Source organism: Pyricularia grisea (assembly GCF_004355905.1).
Source record: "Pyricularia grisea strain NI907 chromosome Unknown Pyricularia_grisea_NI907_Scaffold_7, whole genome shotgun sequence".
NCBI classification, from domain to species: Eukaryota; Fungi; Ascomycota; class Sordariomycetes; order Magnaporthales; family Pyriculariaceae; genus Pyricularia; species Pyricularia grisea.
Window position 1 is genome coordinate 331,122 of NW_022156720.1, and position 15,918 is coordinate 347,039.

Below are 15,918 nucleotides of genomic sequence, written 5' to 3' on the forward strand. Positions count from 1 at the left end.
CACTCCAAGCTTTTGGTAGCCTGCAGAAGATCATGGCTGCGCTACCTAGGTAGGGACTATCACATGTATACCGGTACCGGTGCGCCGCAGGTGCCTGCCCCCTAAAGACTTTAACACGCATACGTAGAAAATTGATTCTTTATTTCACCTACTTCTCATGGCTCATATTATACGTTTGTCCTTTTGGTCCTTTTGGCCAGGATTTATCACCAAATCCTAAGCGCAAAACATGATTGTCCTCACCAAAACTCTCCTCTTTTGAGACAATTGAAGGAGTAGGTTGATATCTCTACCGAGCAGCGAATATATCGGAGTATATACAAATATTTTCCGTTGCAATTGGAGTGCTGGATTACAGTCTAAACCAAAATCAATTCCAGATAAGATCCCGGCCACATTGGCCATCGATTTCCGCCTTGTTTCGCGCATCGACTGCTGGATCTTTGTGGGCGAAGGGCTTGCCAACGACCAAGTCCAGTACAAAATCTCGTTCGAATACATCTACGGTGTGGGAGAACTGCGCAGTGTCATGCCACAAAAACCATGTTGTCTCAGCCCGGTCGCCCATCACTTCGCTGATGCTTCTGTGAGGATTCCACGAAAACAGAAGCTTGTCGAGCCGCCATGAACGCCTGTGAGGAGAATCAAAACGCTCGTGTCAAGGAGGACTTGAGCCCTGGGACAACCAAATTTCTATGACAATCTGTGCGATCGGTTCACGGCGTATTGTCCTCCAAAAACAGAGAAAAGCTACGCCACGTTCGCCATCGTGATGTTCACCCTGGCTGTTCCTAATACGGGCGGACCTTCTTTTGCAAATCTTGTATAAGCTCACGGAGCATCCGTAGTCCATCCCCACACTCCAGAAGAATCCATACATGTCCCTAGCACAGATGGATTGAGGAAGTCAGCATTCCGACAGCTCGTGTTTATGGATGCATTCCTCTGGGAGTCGCATAGATTGAACCCCAGATATAACGGTAAGCATCCGAACCAAATCCCAACACATATTCAACACTCTAACACCTTTCCATACAGCGCATTCCAAAAGATCGTCAAGAACGACTTGAAACTGAAAGACTGCTTTGTGATCAAAAGGGGAACCGCGGTCGGCATGGGTCCTTCTAGGGAGGAACACGCATTTCAACAACTCGACCGCTACAACACTAGCCGCTGGGTCGAAATGCACAACGGTCAGCGGAAGAAATCTACAACAGCATCTTCTTTTAGCCCCAGCAATGAGCACCATAGCTTTTGCCACGGCCTGCACGCTTGCTCAAGGCGCTTCTACGCCTCTAACGGGTTCAAGATCATGTTGGCGCATATTGCGCTCGATTATGATTGAATGCTCGTCCTTTCCCAGGCTGCAAGGGGTTGTAGCCTGTGCCTCGGGTGTTAGAAGTGCTATCAATCCTGTCATCAAGGTCCTGGTCAGCAGGGGAAAAGAGGCGACGGACTTGAGCACGCTGGCTACTGATTGAAGCCTCGAGGGTTGGAGTCGGTTGTGGCATGCGTATGTAGATTCGCCGCCCATATTGTGCTGATATGCCATAACAATGCGCAATGACTGACTTTGGCCACACCTAAAGCCAGTAAAATAGTCCGGGAGATTGGCGTAGTCATTTTTCCAAGTCGTACGATGCCAAAGAGTCGAAATTTTTCTGCGTATTGCGTCCCAGCGCCCTGCAAAAAGGCTTCTGGCTGTTGCTACGCCAAAGACAATGTGACGGATATGATGAATACAATCTCAAGCTTGGGCTGAATGTCCCTATCGAGGGAATACATGCTTCAAATAGCTTGGATCAGACATCCAAAACCGCGCATAAAATTACTTGTCATACCTCGTGCTCTGAAATTCGGTCACGGCTGCTCAAATTAGGCTTGGATGGGCTACTCTGGGTGGCGATGCACACCCGAGTCAAAATACAGCGCAAATTCTCAGATACTAATGATGCATTTTCGGTAAGCCATTCTCGGAGAACCATTCGCAAGGCTACGCAGGCTTTGCCGGGAGGTCAACGAGAAAGCGTGCAACTCATGACATGGCTTTTAAAACCCGCCTCATCACTGTGTTTGGTAGAAATACAGACCTTCCTGCCACATAGCATCAACACTTGCCGAAATTTGGCAGCAAACGCGGCCGCCTGCCCTCGCTCGGGCCAAGGCTCCACCCACCGGGCTAAAAGTCTTGCCGGCATTGGCGTCTATTTGGGGAGTTTGGAGGCCGAAGGACAAATATAACCAGCATTGTATACACCTTTCAAAATTGCATCTATACTGCAACTTTGTCTTTTTACCATAGTTCTTGTCATGCCAGTTACGCCGCTGGTAAATATAGCTACGCGAGGCCGGGTATCGTGCCAAGGGCCTTGCAAGCCCAGGATTTAAATTGTTTTCAGCGCGCTCTTGATTCTAATCCTTTTCTTTTTTCCATTCAACACTTTCGTTAATAATGATTAGTATGTTAAGGTTTTTGAATGTGTACCTGGTCGGAACGTTTTATGGATGGTTTATCTGGAAGCGCATTATACCCAAATATCAATTACTATCTAAATAATCAAGCCTTCCAATATAAATAGTGTTTCCAATAAAATATGCTTTGAGTGACGATTAGTTCAGTATATTTTTTGCATGTTATAATAAATGCGGGTCTGAGTTAACGCATGAACGGCAACCTCCGGGCCTTACAGTACGCATAGGCACGGCAACCCGGGGACCTGGATCCATGTGATCCTATACCACTCTTTCGCACCATTTGTGACTTGTGTTGAGGATAGAAGTTAACAAAACACTACCAACATATAAAGCGTTTATTTCTACTTGAATTCTTTTAACTTACCTTTTACTTTACATCTTAGTACTAGTAATACTTTTCTTCGTTAATTGTACAAGAAAGGGTTTCAAAATGATATTCAGCCGCGTTTTTGCCCTCGCTAGCCTCCTTATCATTCCAACCGTCGCCCATCGGAAGCGGAAGCCCTCCGATGGACAAATGTCAATGTTAGGAGAAAAGGTCGACGCATGCTTCGCGGGCATACCAAAAAAGGGCAGTCGGTTGACAACCTTTGAACCCTTTCGTTGGGTCACTGCTCCTGGTACTGCTGAGATCACGGTTGGACGTATTACTACAAATATCCAGCTGGATGAACACTGCGAACTGGCAAAAATTACAGCCCTTCCACAAGGTTATGAATTCAAGGTGACTCCCTTCCATTACGGAGACTCTCCAACAAAAGAGATCATTGAACAGAGGGTAGAAAAGTTAAACGAACAGAGTAAGTTTCACTTCTTAGATGAAAATGAATTATAATAATGGCTAATCAGCTTCTAACTTTAACAAATCATTTTACAGTGGCTGGAATAGGGCAGCTGGGGGGATATATGGTTTCTCTTTCGGCATTAGTAACCGGCCCATTTAGAGAGAAAGCGATTGGAACCAGAAAGATGAGCGGAGGACCGCATCCTATTGAATACATTTACATCACCAGAATGAACTAATGCCAGTTACGCCGCTGGTAAGTATAGCTACGCTAGGCCAGGCATCGTGCAATGGTGTTTACCAACCCCGGATTTAAACTCGTCTTTCCAACCCGTCGTCTGTTGTATTTTTCTTTTCTTTTTCTTTTTTCTCTTTTCCAGTTTAAGATTTTCCATAATAGTACTTGGCATATGAAGGTTTTTTAACATTTTATATGGAAATACATTTTACTCCAACAGGGAACACAATTTTAATTATCGTCGAGAAAGAAGCAGCGTAAATTCGGAACCTTCGTGCGCCCAAAGTTGGTGCAAATCGGCTCGTGGCCAAAGATAGAGATGCAGGGCTGGCTGAAACGTGATCACCTGCGCAAGGACCACTCTCAACAATGATCCGAAATTCCAATACAACTAAGATTTTGTATAGGAGATATTTGAAATGTCGGTAAATAAAACATCTTTCACCATCTGTTAATGCAGTTTGAAGTCGACTTTATATGTTGTTTTAAGAGTGATAATTTTGATGCAAAAAGTGTTCGATTAGTGGGAGATAAAAGCATCCGCTTTACCGCATTTTCCCATTTAAAATTGGGAAAGAATCACCTATCAAGCATGAAACGGATATGTATGTAAAGCGTTGCTATAATATACAAAATTAACCAATTTATTTATTTATTTTTAAGTCGTTAAATTTAGCATAATATCTGGGCTTTTTTTGGTTGTCAAAGGGAAAATCGTGCTTAAGAGGGGCGCGCACTGGGGCCGACCCTGTTAAATTAACATACTTAGCTACTTATATTTTAAAGTCCGAAATTTATTTATAACTCGTATAGTTATTGGGATTCTGGTGGTATTTTATAGGAAAAGGGGGCAAATTTTGTTTTTTCTATTTCACGTATACGGTATTTATGACCGCTATCAATTAACTATTTACCCCGCTGGAACTAGCTGGTAAATATTTTACATAAGAATATTAATTGTTTTGTTAATTTTTAATATATTTAAAGTTTTGTTTGTAATTAATTTTATAACTCTTTTATAATTATGTACTGAGCTGATTATCTTTAAATAATGTTCCAAAGTGATGAATGTATTATATTCTAATTCGTAAACTTATGGACGTTTTGAAAGGCTGAAGTTGGCGAGTAAAATTGCGAAAAAGTCGTCCGTCGATTGTAGCATGCCATTCCCCGTTACTAAGCTCGAAGTTATTCATAATAAATCCGGGACTTAGTCAACGCATTCACGGCTATTTGCGGGCCCTTCGTACGCAAGGGTCGCCAACCCCGGGACACGGATCTAGGTTGCACGAGAGGTACAAAGCCCCCATACAATGTTTTCGCACCATTCGTATTAAGGACCGGAAGTTCACAAAACTATATGAACACACAAAACCTTTTTACCTGTATTATTTCCCCCTTTTTGGGTTCGCATCTTGTTAGTAAATCCATCATTATCGCTAACAGTACAAAAAGGGTTTCACAATGATATTTAGCCCCATTTTTACCGTCGCTGGGCTTTTTATCGTTCCGGCCATTGCCGATGGGATGTCCCCACCTGCGCAAATTTCAAGATTAGGAGGAATAATTGATATTTGCCTCATAACCATGAAAAAAAAAGGAAACCTCTGGAACAGCTACAAAGGCCTGCAATTCACCAATGCTCCCGGTGTTGCTGAGTATCACATTGGAAATCTGAGTCCAACATTTACAATGGATGAAAACTGCGAATTGAAAGGAGTTAAAAACCCCCCACAAGGTTATGAATTCCAAGTGACGCCCATGAGATTTAACGACCGTCCAACACAACGGGACATCGAATTCAGGTTAGAGGAATTAAACGAATGGAGTAGGTCTCTACTATTAACTGATCAATTATAACCATTGTCAATTAACTTCTAACTTGAGAAAAACTGTTTTACAGAGTCAGAGAAATTCGTCGAATTCAGGGGAAATCTTAATAGCATGTGTTACAAACTGACGGGCTACTCTAATAAAATTTCGATAGTAACCAAAAAGACGAGCGGAGGACCGGATCCTGTTGAATACGGATACACCACCCGCAGAACCGACAGATAGGCCACCTGAGCTACGAACTCCAAATTACGCGTGTGCTCGTCACAGGTGTAACTCATGCCGGCGCGGTCGAGCTTTAGATTGATGGTAGTTGTAAAAGGTGGTAGCCTCCGGCAGAAATTGAGGTGTCAGGGAGACGTGCGCATTGTGCCGTTGCAGCTATCTGAGAATAGGTATTCTGCCGAAAGGGGTACTAATACAGCCAACAGATTGTTCAACACTACGCCTTGAGACTGAGAGGGAACCGTGGAAGCTCGTGCTTCTTATTCTTACAGGATTAAGTGTGACTTTACATGTAGTTTGGTAAAAAAAAAAAAAGGCATATCATGAAACTCTAGTTTGCGTTTTCCAGGTCTTTCACATACTCAAATAGGGAATGAAATATGCAAAGATCCATCTTTACAACTGTGTCAAAGATTTGTAAAACCTGTATGGGCGGGCGAGCAGGTGGGAAGCCAGTGTGGCTTTGCTTGGTGTTCATATATTAAGATCTACTTCCACCGTAACAGTGGAGGTTTAGCTCTGATTTAACCGAATTAATATAGTGAAATAGCCACACCCAAATATTATTAAAACTGCTTTTGCTTATATTACAAGCAGACGAATTTTAAACCTCGGTACAAACCTCGCCACCCTCTCTCACAAGACTGTCCGCTCACCAGAAACTTTGCACAAAAGTTTTTAAGTGGGCGGATCGGCATTGCGATATGGGTCTCTGATATGGGTGCCAATGCATCGGTTTGGCATTTTTCCCGCTTTGAATCTGATCAAGCACTGCCACGGGCACAATAGATTGTTGTAGCGCGCATAGATTGCCATCACGAATTCCCGCTTTTGTTTATGATCCTGAAATGCTTCTACCAAGACAAGTATAATCACGCTTTAGTGGCCAATACAAAATCAAATGCCATAAGGCTGGTTAGACCTGAGTCGGGCTTGCTCGGTGCACCCATAATAATACTTCAAGGGTTCCTCACACAATCAGTAAAATTGAAAGGCTAGAAGCAAAGTGGACTCTGCAGCTTCTTCATAGTTATTTTCCATTAGACTTCCTCGATATCACGACCCCGTATCCGGGACGACTATATTAAGTGATGACGGACGGCTTTTGAACCCATGGTGCCTCGTCGGTATGCCGCAAGTGGTCTGACTACTTTGGTCGAGACAAAAAAAGACTATCACAGGTATTCAGTTTTTACAAACTATAAAACCATCTCAATCGCCAGTGGGCTGGAATAAGGCCTAGCTCCCACTCAGTTCAAAGGTTTCATGCGTCGGCTTGAGGTGGGATGAAAAAAGAAGAAAAAGAAAAAAAGAAACAGGGATATAAATAGCATATGACAAGTAGCCGCATTTCTACCAAGAGTGCGCTGAATTTATCTTAAGCGCATAAGCATTGAAATTAATCCTTACTAAATCAGTTTATACCTATATTAATCGTTTGGGAAAACTGGTAACGATTTATCCAGCAAAGCTTTTTTTACCCTCACTCCATTTTTAGTATAAGTACATTTTTAGCGCCATCTTATTAACAAAGTGTTCCAACTTCCACTCAACCTTGATTGTGATCGAAATTGTCGCCATTATTAACAAAGAAAATAAAGCCTTTTTTCACACTCATTTTCTTCTATCGTTGGCTTGTGGTATTTTCATCGAATAATTGTCAGATTTCAACGTCTGATATCCACGAAATATATGTGCAATGCGGCTTTTCATCATTTTCAAAACCATCACGTTAGTGACTCTCAGCCTTCCAGCGACGATTGCAATCCCACTTTATCCCTGGAACGGCGGTATAACCGACAATACCGATAATGAAGGCTCTTATCTTGATATTGAAATGGCCAATAGCGCCAATTCCAAGTTTCAGGGCTTGAATCACCTTGGACCGCGTGGCACTTTGTCCAATGGTGTTTCCCCGCCATTCTCGAAGATTGAGGCTCGAACGCCAGGTTGTCCTTGCCCTTCAGGCTCATGTTCGGCTTGCACTGCTGCTGCCTCTAGCCATGAGAAAGGGTGGGAGGACTACCTTCGCTACGTCCAAAAACAGGCTGAAGAAAAGAAAACAGCTGAAACAAGGACGGCGAAAAACAGCAAGTCGGGAGGTCAACAAGTTCGCAAGTCAGGCCAGCTTGAGACTCGTGGCACGTTGTCCGGGGACGTTTCCTCCTCGTTCGCAAAGATTGAGGCTCGAGCGCCAATTTGTCCTAATTGCTATTCAGGCACATGTTCGGCTTGCAGGGCTGCTGATTTTAACTTTTTGGAAGGGTTGAGGGCCTTCGATAATTACCGCAAGAAACAGGCCGAAGAAGAGAAAGCAGCTAAAACAAGGGGTGGAAAAAACAAGTCGGGACGTCAACAAGTTAGCAAGTCAGGCCAGCATGAGAAGCGTGGCAAGACCCAAGAGAGTACGCGGCGCCCTGGGCAAAGTCGGAGGAAGCCCCAAGAGTCATCGTCTCCGAAGCTCATAGGGAGTCACTTGAATTGTCCTGAATGCGGCACTCTTAGCGATTGCGCCAAGTGCATGGAGAACCTCCGAGGAAAAGCCTGTGACTACCACGGCTGGCGGGATGAATGCGACAATAGCCGAGCCCTTGCTGACAGCATAAGGGCTGAACATTTCGCCGCCCGAGAATCGAACTTCTCACAACTACCAGCAGCCAAAGGCCCAGGCCAAACTTAAAGCGCGTGGCTTGGGGAAATCAGTTTCAAGGCCGTGTTCACCTTGCTAGCTCGAGCCCCCTCTTCGAATGTACTAAACGTTGTACTGGTTGCCAGGAACAAGTCTTACTCTATATGCGACATTGTACTAAGAATTGTTCCTGATGCCAACCGGACAGGAGCGGGTTTGGTAAATCTGACAGTGTTTGTTGTTATTAGTGTACAGATAAATATGGATACTCTGGGCTTCCTGCTCTTTCCGCCAGTTCCCGTGCAGAAGGTCCACCGGCGCTGAAAAATGACATATTAACATAGGTACTTGGAAAGAAGGGGCCGCAGGAAGCCCAAGTTGTCAAGATGTCACGTTCTCATGTCTAACTTTGCAAAAACAAGGCAGGATGTAAAGTAATTACTTTGCAAACAATTCAATACTCCATCCAGCATATTTCTCACACTCTAATGACTTCACATCTGAAACATTGTTTGCATTGTACTTTGAAATCAAACTTTGGGTTTGGAAGGTGAAGCATACATTGAATGTAGCCTCCATACTACAAGCCGGCGACTAGCATAGCGGTACACCTTGTCAAATTTGCAGCAGTTATGTTGGAATGGGCGCTGACTCGGTGTTCAAAAGCACCGGGTTAGATCCTGCCTGGAATTGCCAAGGCGGAGTAGATATAATAAATCAACGGGATCTCCGAGGTACGCACATCGGTTTCCCAATAAGGGCATCATCAGAACTCCGTAGCTATGAAATCATGACTCTTATTTAAGGCGGCAGCGTTCTGTGCTACCTTGCTTCCGTAACCACATCCCCATTTTAAAGCATAATATTTCTGCCCGTCCTAAAATAGCATTGCTACTGCTAGTAAATCTCGTGTACTTTGTCAGTTTTACCACAGTTATGGCGAATTGCAGGATACGCACAAACAGCTTGTCATATTGCTCCCGCTGAATCTGGCATCTTTGCTTTCATTAAGCTTATACGACTTCCCATAAAATCCAGTTAGAAACAATGTTATAGACAGTTGGAATAGTCAAGCCAAAATAGCGAATAGTGGATATGTTTCAATGTTTCTAGGAGCAAAGATTACAAATTCGAACATCTTCTCTTCTCGTCCTGGCTGCACTTTGCATGGCAGGCTCCGTGGCGACATTCCGGATGATGACTTAGGCTACGGCCGAGGCAGAGACCAAGGAGACGTCTGGAATCTGCCATCTTTTGTTGTCTATAAGCGTTGGTGGGACCTTTGCCAGGATATATTTTATGTAAGTGCTGGTTGCATGACCCAGAATTTGTAGCAGTATTGCGCCTTGTAAAGGACTTGGAAAGGTCCCTCGCTCACTTCAGTATGTTTTGGAGCAGACAGATAGCAATCATGACAGCGTCTTGAGAGACTCGGCTTTAATTATTCAGATTCGCGATCGATCTGAAAAAAATGACGTACCATGATTGTTATCTGGGGACCAGCAGCTGCATCCACGACCAGCACGAATTGCAGGACATCGACATCGGGCAAGCCACATACGATACAGGGGGCCAGCAGATTGATCAATGCAGCAGGTCCCCTACAGAGACGTTATAAGGGAAAATAAACATCCAGGATAAATAATTGTCCTAACCTTTCCGTTGCAGAAAGGGGTCAATGTCGTCCTGGAGATGTGCCAGGATTGCCACGCATTGGCATTTGGCAATAAGCAAGCAACCAGGCCGAGTCATCACCTGTAGAAGTTCGGTCTGGATCATATGATCGATGACCACAAACAGACTTGGCACAGTGTCTGATCCAACCGATCCTTCTGGAAATGTCAGACTTTAGGTCTTGCCACGTGTTACAAGTAACCATGCAAGCTCGTGTTACGAGATCAATGCATTTGCCCCATATATACTATCCAGGTGATCCTCGCCATCCTGCATCAGACCCGGCTGGTCCGGGCCCCATGTCCTTTGCAACTACAGTCACTGTGTTCCCTGCTCGTCCTCCTTAGCAAGCCAGCAAAAGAGCGAGTCACGTTCCTCCTCCGGCAAAGCCAGAAAATGTACAAAACATACGAATTTGGAGTTGTAAGCTGCAAAAAACGCTCAAATCCGAAAGAAAAGAATTGTTTGGGAATCTCCCAACCGGCACGGTGCAATGATGGGTCAAGGATACCCCAAGAGCTACCGAGATGACATACATAGAAGAATTCAGGCCAGATTTTAAGGTCTGGACTCTGGACGCAAACCTGGTCCAAGATTGCTTTGTTATTCTGGGGAAAAGAATTATTGTTAATCTCTAAAGGATCATTCTATGCGGACTGATAAGTTTAGAAAACAAAAAGCATCAAAAGGCCCGACATTTATAACCACCTACTTATTGGCTCGAATACCCAACTGTGTCGACAGGGCAGCGAATACGGGCCGACGGGTGTTACGCCGCCTTCTCCCCACCACGTTTATCCATCTTGCGGCTTATCCCATGACCCAAAGCCTTTTAGCCTCAAGTGCCGCGTTGATCTGTTCAAATTCTTTTATGTGATTTTCTTCTGAGTTCGAAAAGGGCAAGTTAACCTGGACATGCATGTTCAGCTGTAAAAGCTCTCTCCAGAAGGCATATCTGTGAACTACGTGTCAAGGCATTGGGACGGTCGAGGCTGGGCTATCCATATAGGCCATTTGTATTTTATTATTTTAGTAATATCAGTATGTGCGCGTTCTCCCATTATCCCACTTGCAGCCCCAAATTCCCTTTTTCTGGGTCAACTTTGTTCTTCAGCCCAGGCATGTTTCGTTATCTGGGCGCAAGGCTTTAACCTGTTGGATGTGTTGTGGACAAGGGCTTGGCCTGTGAACTTTTTTAATTACCTCAGGGGCCATACTCACGATCTTGGGATAATTGAACACTATCACAAGAACGTCCGGCAGTTCTGTTTTTTTTCTCAGTGGCCCTTGATCTCTTGTCGTTGATACAGACCTTACCTAGTTACCCTACACCAGCACATTGCGCTAGAGTTGATCGGCTTAGGTCAAAGAACCCAAAGTGAGGGTAGGCACCGAGCTAGGGATTTCTCCGGGTTGGACTATGTTCCAGTAGCACGGATTCCTGCAATGTCTGGAGCTGCTGTTTAACGCTGCCGAGGAAGAAGATTGCCGAAACTTCCCGAATACATGGAATCGAGGTGGTTTGATCGAAGGAACAAGGTATTTTCTAGGTAATTTTAAAAAGGCTAGGCTCGAGTTAATGTCATCTCGCTCGGTATTGGGGGTTGTAGTTAACTGGACTTGATCGTCATGGACTAAAGAAAAGTCATGATTATGAAATGAACACAACAAGCTCATCCCAGAGACATCAGATATTCTTCGGTGAAAAAAAAACTCGCAACTTGCAAAGCACAAAGTGACTAAAACACCATTTACCCAGCCATGGTTTACGATCCTGCATTTCCGGCGACTGTGCGGTGACACCAAACGCCCACCGCTCACATCAGCTTTGCCTGCGTCCCACCCCCAAATCTGTTCGTGGCCAGGTGTCGCCCGCAACGGAGGCAGTGATGCTCGACATCCTTCATTGCAGGTGTGACGTAAGGGACGAAGGTAAGGATGCCGGTCGTGAATAAGAACATGGTAGCCATCCAGCTGCGCAAAGTTAGTTTTGACAAGATCGACTGAACAGCAATAGCTGGCATGTCGCTGCAAAAGAAGAAGAAAACTCACTGTGACCCCTTCCCAGCAACGTGCTTTGTGCTCGTCGGCGCCACCCCCGTGCAGCCGGGACACTCGACCAACGCCGGCCACCTCCCCAGCAGCGCGAGCGGGACCACGTTGGCGTGGCTGTGTTGAGGGTGGTTGAAGACGTGTTGTGCGCCCAACTGGTAATTCGACTCTGGGACGTTTGCGCGGCGGAAGTTGCAGCACTCTGGGTGGTTGCTGCTACTGTTGAACGGCTCTTGGCATCTCGAGAGGCCGACCATGTTGCAGTTGTTACCGCGACAGGTGGTGCTCGGGGGTATGCCGGTGCTGTTGTTGGTGACGGGGAACGGAGGGCCGGCGTACTTTGTCGCGTAGGTAAGGCCTGCCAAAACCCGCCCATGGGGGTCCGCGCCGGCCCAAGTAGGTGGGTCGGGGGGCCCGCGGGTAGACTGTAATATTTATGGGGGGGCCCAACCCGGCCCAAATTTGAACGCGGGTTTTCTTGGCAACCCGCGGGCCCCCGTGGGAAAAGCCCGTAAATACGTAAATATTTCAAAATTAACATTTGTAAAATTCCGAAGGAAATTATACCAAAATAAACGTAATGTAAAATAATACATTTTCCAATATAATTATTATTATTATTATTATTATTATTATTATTATTATTATTATTATTATTATTATTATTATTATTATTATTATTATTATTATTATTATTATTATTATTATTATTATTATTATTATTATTATTATTATTAATTCTTGTTTTTTTTCGTATATAATAAATTAAATTATAGTAAAAATAAAAATAATAAATATTAATTGTGATGTTTTTTTTTATTAACCGAATATAAAATACGAAAAAAATAATTTATTTAACAGTATTTTACATTTGAAAATTCCTTAAATTACGCCCATGCGATACATTATTCCGTACCCGTTTTAACGCCCTAATTGGAATTTTTATAAAAATTCTATTATATTTTAATCCAATTTAAATAAAAACAGGTAATATAGGCATACGGTTAATATTAGCCCGGATTGGGGTATTATTAACGGCCATTTTAATAATATTATTTTTATCGAAATTAAAATTATTATTTAATTTACCCAAATTGTGGATAAAACCGACAAATTCCGTAAATTTATCGTATTTAACTTTTTCGTTTTCCGGGTTTAAATATTCGTTTTCCACGATAGCAATTTTAATACCGACCAAAAAAATAAATTTTTTTTTAATCGAAATATGAATAATAGCACGATCGCAAATGGTAAATAAATTTAAAAAATATTAATTAAAGCCGATAAAATTGCCTAACCATAATTATAAACGTTCGATAAAAATTAAAATAATAGGTATAATTAAAATATCGCGGGTAATTTGGGCGAATTTTGGAAATTTTATTTTATATATAACCTACCAATTAAAAATATTATTATCGTCTTTTATAATTAAATATAAATAAAAATTAATATATATAATTATCCGTATAATTATCCATATTTTGGATTATAATAAAATTAATATATTACGTATTTTATATTAAAAACATTTTAACTTTTAACCGGATATTTTTTTCGACGGATCGATTGATAGGGTATGGAAATTTTGTCGGATTTAAACTTTAATTGTTCACATATTTGGATTTTTTCGGATTCGGTTTACGTTATAAAATAAATAAAACCGGGTTAATACCCGGTTAAATTAATTTTTTTTTCGGGTGGAAATTCGGATTTCGTTTTTTCGAATATAATTCGGTTAAATATTTAATCCTTTTGGCGATTAAATTTTTTACGCGTTGGTTAGTGTATTTTATATAATACCGCAAACGGTTTTTTCGGGAATCCGTACGCGTCGGGGAAATTAAAACAACGGCCAAAAAATATAATTTTTTAACGTAATAACGTTAAATTAAATCGATATATTTATTTAATTTTGCTCGCGCCGTTAAAATTGCGGTTTTTAAATTGGTATATTATCCCGTTTATAAATATTTTCGAATTTTTAATTAAAATTTGCGCTCGAAATTGGTAAAAACTATGCCGATAACTCCTAATCCAAATAATACGTATATAATTATTTTTATTTTATTTGCCCCAAAAACGTTGGTAAAAGCCGTTATAATTTTAATCGTCGTTAATAAATATTTTAAAATAGTCCAATTTTCGTTAAAAATTCGAAATTTAGTTAAAATGGCATTAGCCGGATCGTTTTAACCATTTGGCGAAATAGGATATTATTAAATAAATATTTTTATGGTTTAACGAAATTAAAAAGCACGCGTAATAGTTAAAATGGTTAAATTCCATTTAATTTTGATATTTTTAATTAATAATCGAGGATTTTTAAATTTATATTTACCGGTAAATTATTGCAAATTGCAAAAAAATTTTATCCGTTTAGGGCTTTAATAAAATAAAACCGTTAAATATTTTAATTAATATAAAATATTGGGTTAAATAATATTCGAATTATTTAATATATTGGTATTATTTATTTAAACGATAATATGTTTTGGAAAAATATCCCACGTTTTATCTTTGTCCGTGTTATTAATAATTAAATTTTCGTTATTATAAAAATTAACCAAAAAAACGCGGAGATTTGCTTTAATAATATGGAAATTTTAATATATAACCCCTTTTACAAATTGTAAAACGTAGGCCATATAAAATAATTGGAAAATCCTTAATTATATTTATAATTGGGGATTATAAACCCGAAATTCCGCCGTTACGTTATTAACGCGAAAATTGGATATATTATCGGCCGTAATAGCCAATATTTTGCCCTCCAATTTGTATTTTACAATGGTTTAGGCCGTAAATTTTACCAATTATTTTTTCGTTTTATTAGCGTTGGTTATAATAAAATCCAAAATAATATAACGGCGTATTTAATTATTATTTACGTAAACGGCCATAATACCCCAAAAAACGTGTTTTAAATTTGGATTGGTCCATCCGTTAATAATTAAAAATATTTTCCCTTTTCGGGGAATATTAATTAACGTTTGGGTAATAATATTTTTAACCATTATTTTGTATTTTTTGGTAAATATTTATAACGAAAGGACTTTTTATCCGTCGTTTCGGGTTTATACGAATAATTTAAATTCCAAATCGTATATAATATTAAATTTTTTCCGCAGGAAAATATAAAATCGGACGTAAGATTTTTTAATTTTATTTTTCGAATATTATTATACGTTTTTGGCCTATACGAATATATGATATTTTATTAACGTTACGTAAATAAAAAAACAATGTACAAAATAAATAAATTTAAATTATAATGGATAATTATATAAATGGTTATATAAATGGTTATTTTTTTTAAAAAAAAAGTAATTTACCAGCCGAAAATCGACGTTGGTTAATATAATATTACCGGACGTCGTTTAAATTTCCGATCTTTTTCGGGTATAGGCGATAATATTGCGATACCGTATAAGGATATTTGTTCCGCTATATTATTATTGGCTTTTTTTACTAAATTGGGGGTATTTTAATATTTGTACATATTATTTGTAAATAATATATAATTCGCTATTATTTCGGAAAAATTTTTATTGGTAAAATTTCCAAATTTCTGCCAATTTGGATTTTTAAAACGTTTTTAAAATTAAATTAATTTTATTTTTTCTTAAAATTTAACGGCGAAATTAAAAATTAATAACGAATAAATTGAAAAAATTATTTTATAATTTAAAAATATATAAATAATAAACGTTATTTTTTCCGCCGTTTATTATAGGTTTATTATAATCCGTAAATTTATAATTTGTAAATAACGTAACGATAAATTCCATTTCGGTATTTTGGTTAAAATCCATAAGGAAATTATTTTCGTTCGAATTTACGTTAAATCGACGTTATACGGGCGTTTTTACGTTTGAAATTTTATCGTAAAATTCGTTAACAAATTTAACATTTGGGGAGGATAATTTTTCGATTAATTCCCCTAAAAAATTTGTTAATTTATCCATTATAATTATATGGTTAAAAATTGAAAAAAAAAAAAAAAAA

General features: G+C 40.3%; 2 protein-coding genes across 2 annotated transcripts; one reads left to right on the top strand and one right to left on the bottom strand.

Annotated features, from left to right (window-relative positions):
- Positions 1–931: 931 nt before the first annotated feature.
- Positions 932–1,345, top strand: PgNI_09139 (uncharacterized protein; the record flags this gene model as incomplete). The annotated part of the gene is made up of 1 exon (XM_031129128.1): positions 932–1,345. One exon carries the CDS (start codon positions 932–934, stop codon positions 1,343–1,345), a length of 414 nt encoding a protein of 137 aa, XP_030977910.1.
- A 10,157-nt stretch (positions 1,346–11,502) lies between these two features.
- On the bottom strand, positions 11,503–12,357 carry PgNI_09140 (uncharacterized protein). The gene is made up of 2 exons (XM_031129129.1): positions 11,911–12,357; positions 11,503–11,832 (listed from the first exon to the last, which is right to left on the bottom strand). The coding sequence occupies exons 1-2, from the start codon at positions 12,165–12,167 to the stop codon at positions 11,676–11,678; spliced, it is 414 nt and encodes a 137-aa protein (XP_030977438.1). The 5' UTR covers positions 12,168–12,357; the 3' UTR covers positions 11,503–11,675.
- Positions 12,358–15,918: the final 3,561 nt, after the last annotated feature.

What these genes read in the sequence shown, in the direction of transcription:
- PgNI_09140 (XM_031129129.1), bottom strand. Translation starts at nt 12,167, where the DNA reads ATGGTCGGCCTCTCGAGATGCCAAGAGCCGTTCAACAGTAGCAGCAAC. An exon ending in GTTGCTGGGAAGGGGTCACA is followed by an intron (nt 11,833 to 11,910) that starts GTGAGTTTTCTT and finishes AACTTTGCGCAG; the next exon opens with CTGGATGGCTACCATGTTCT.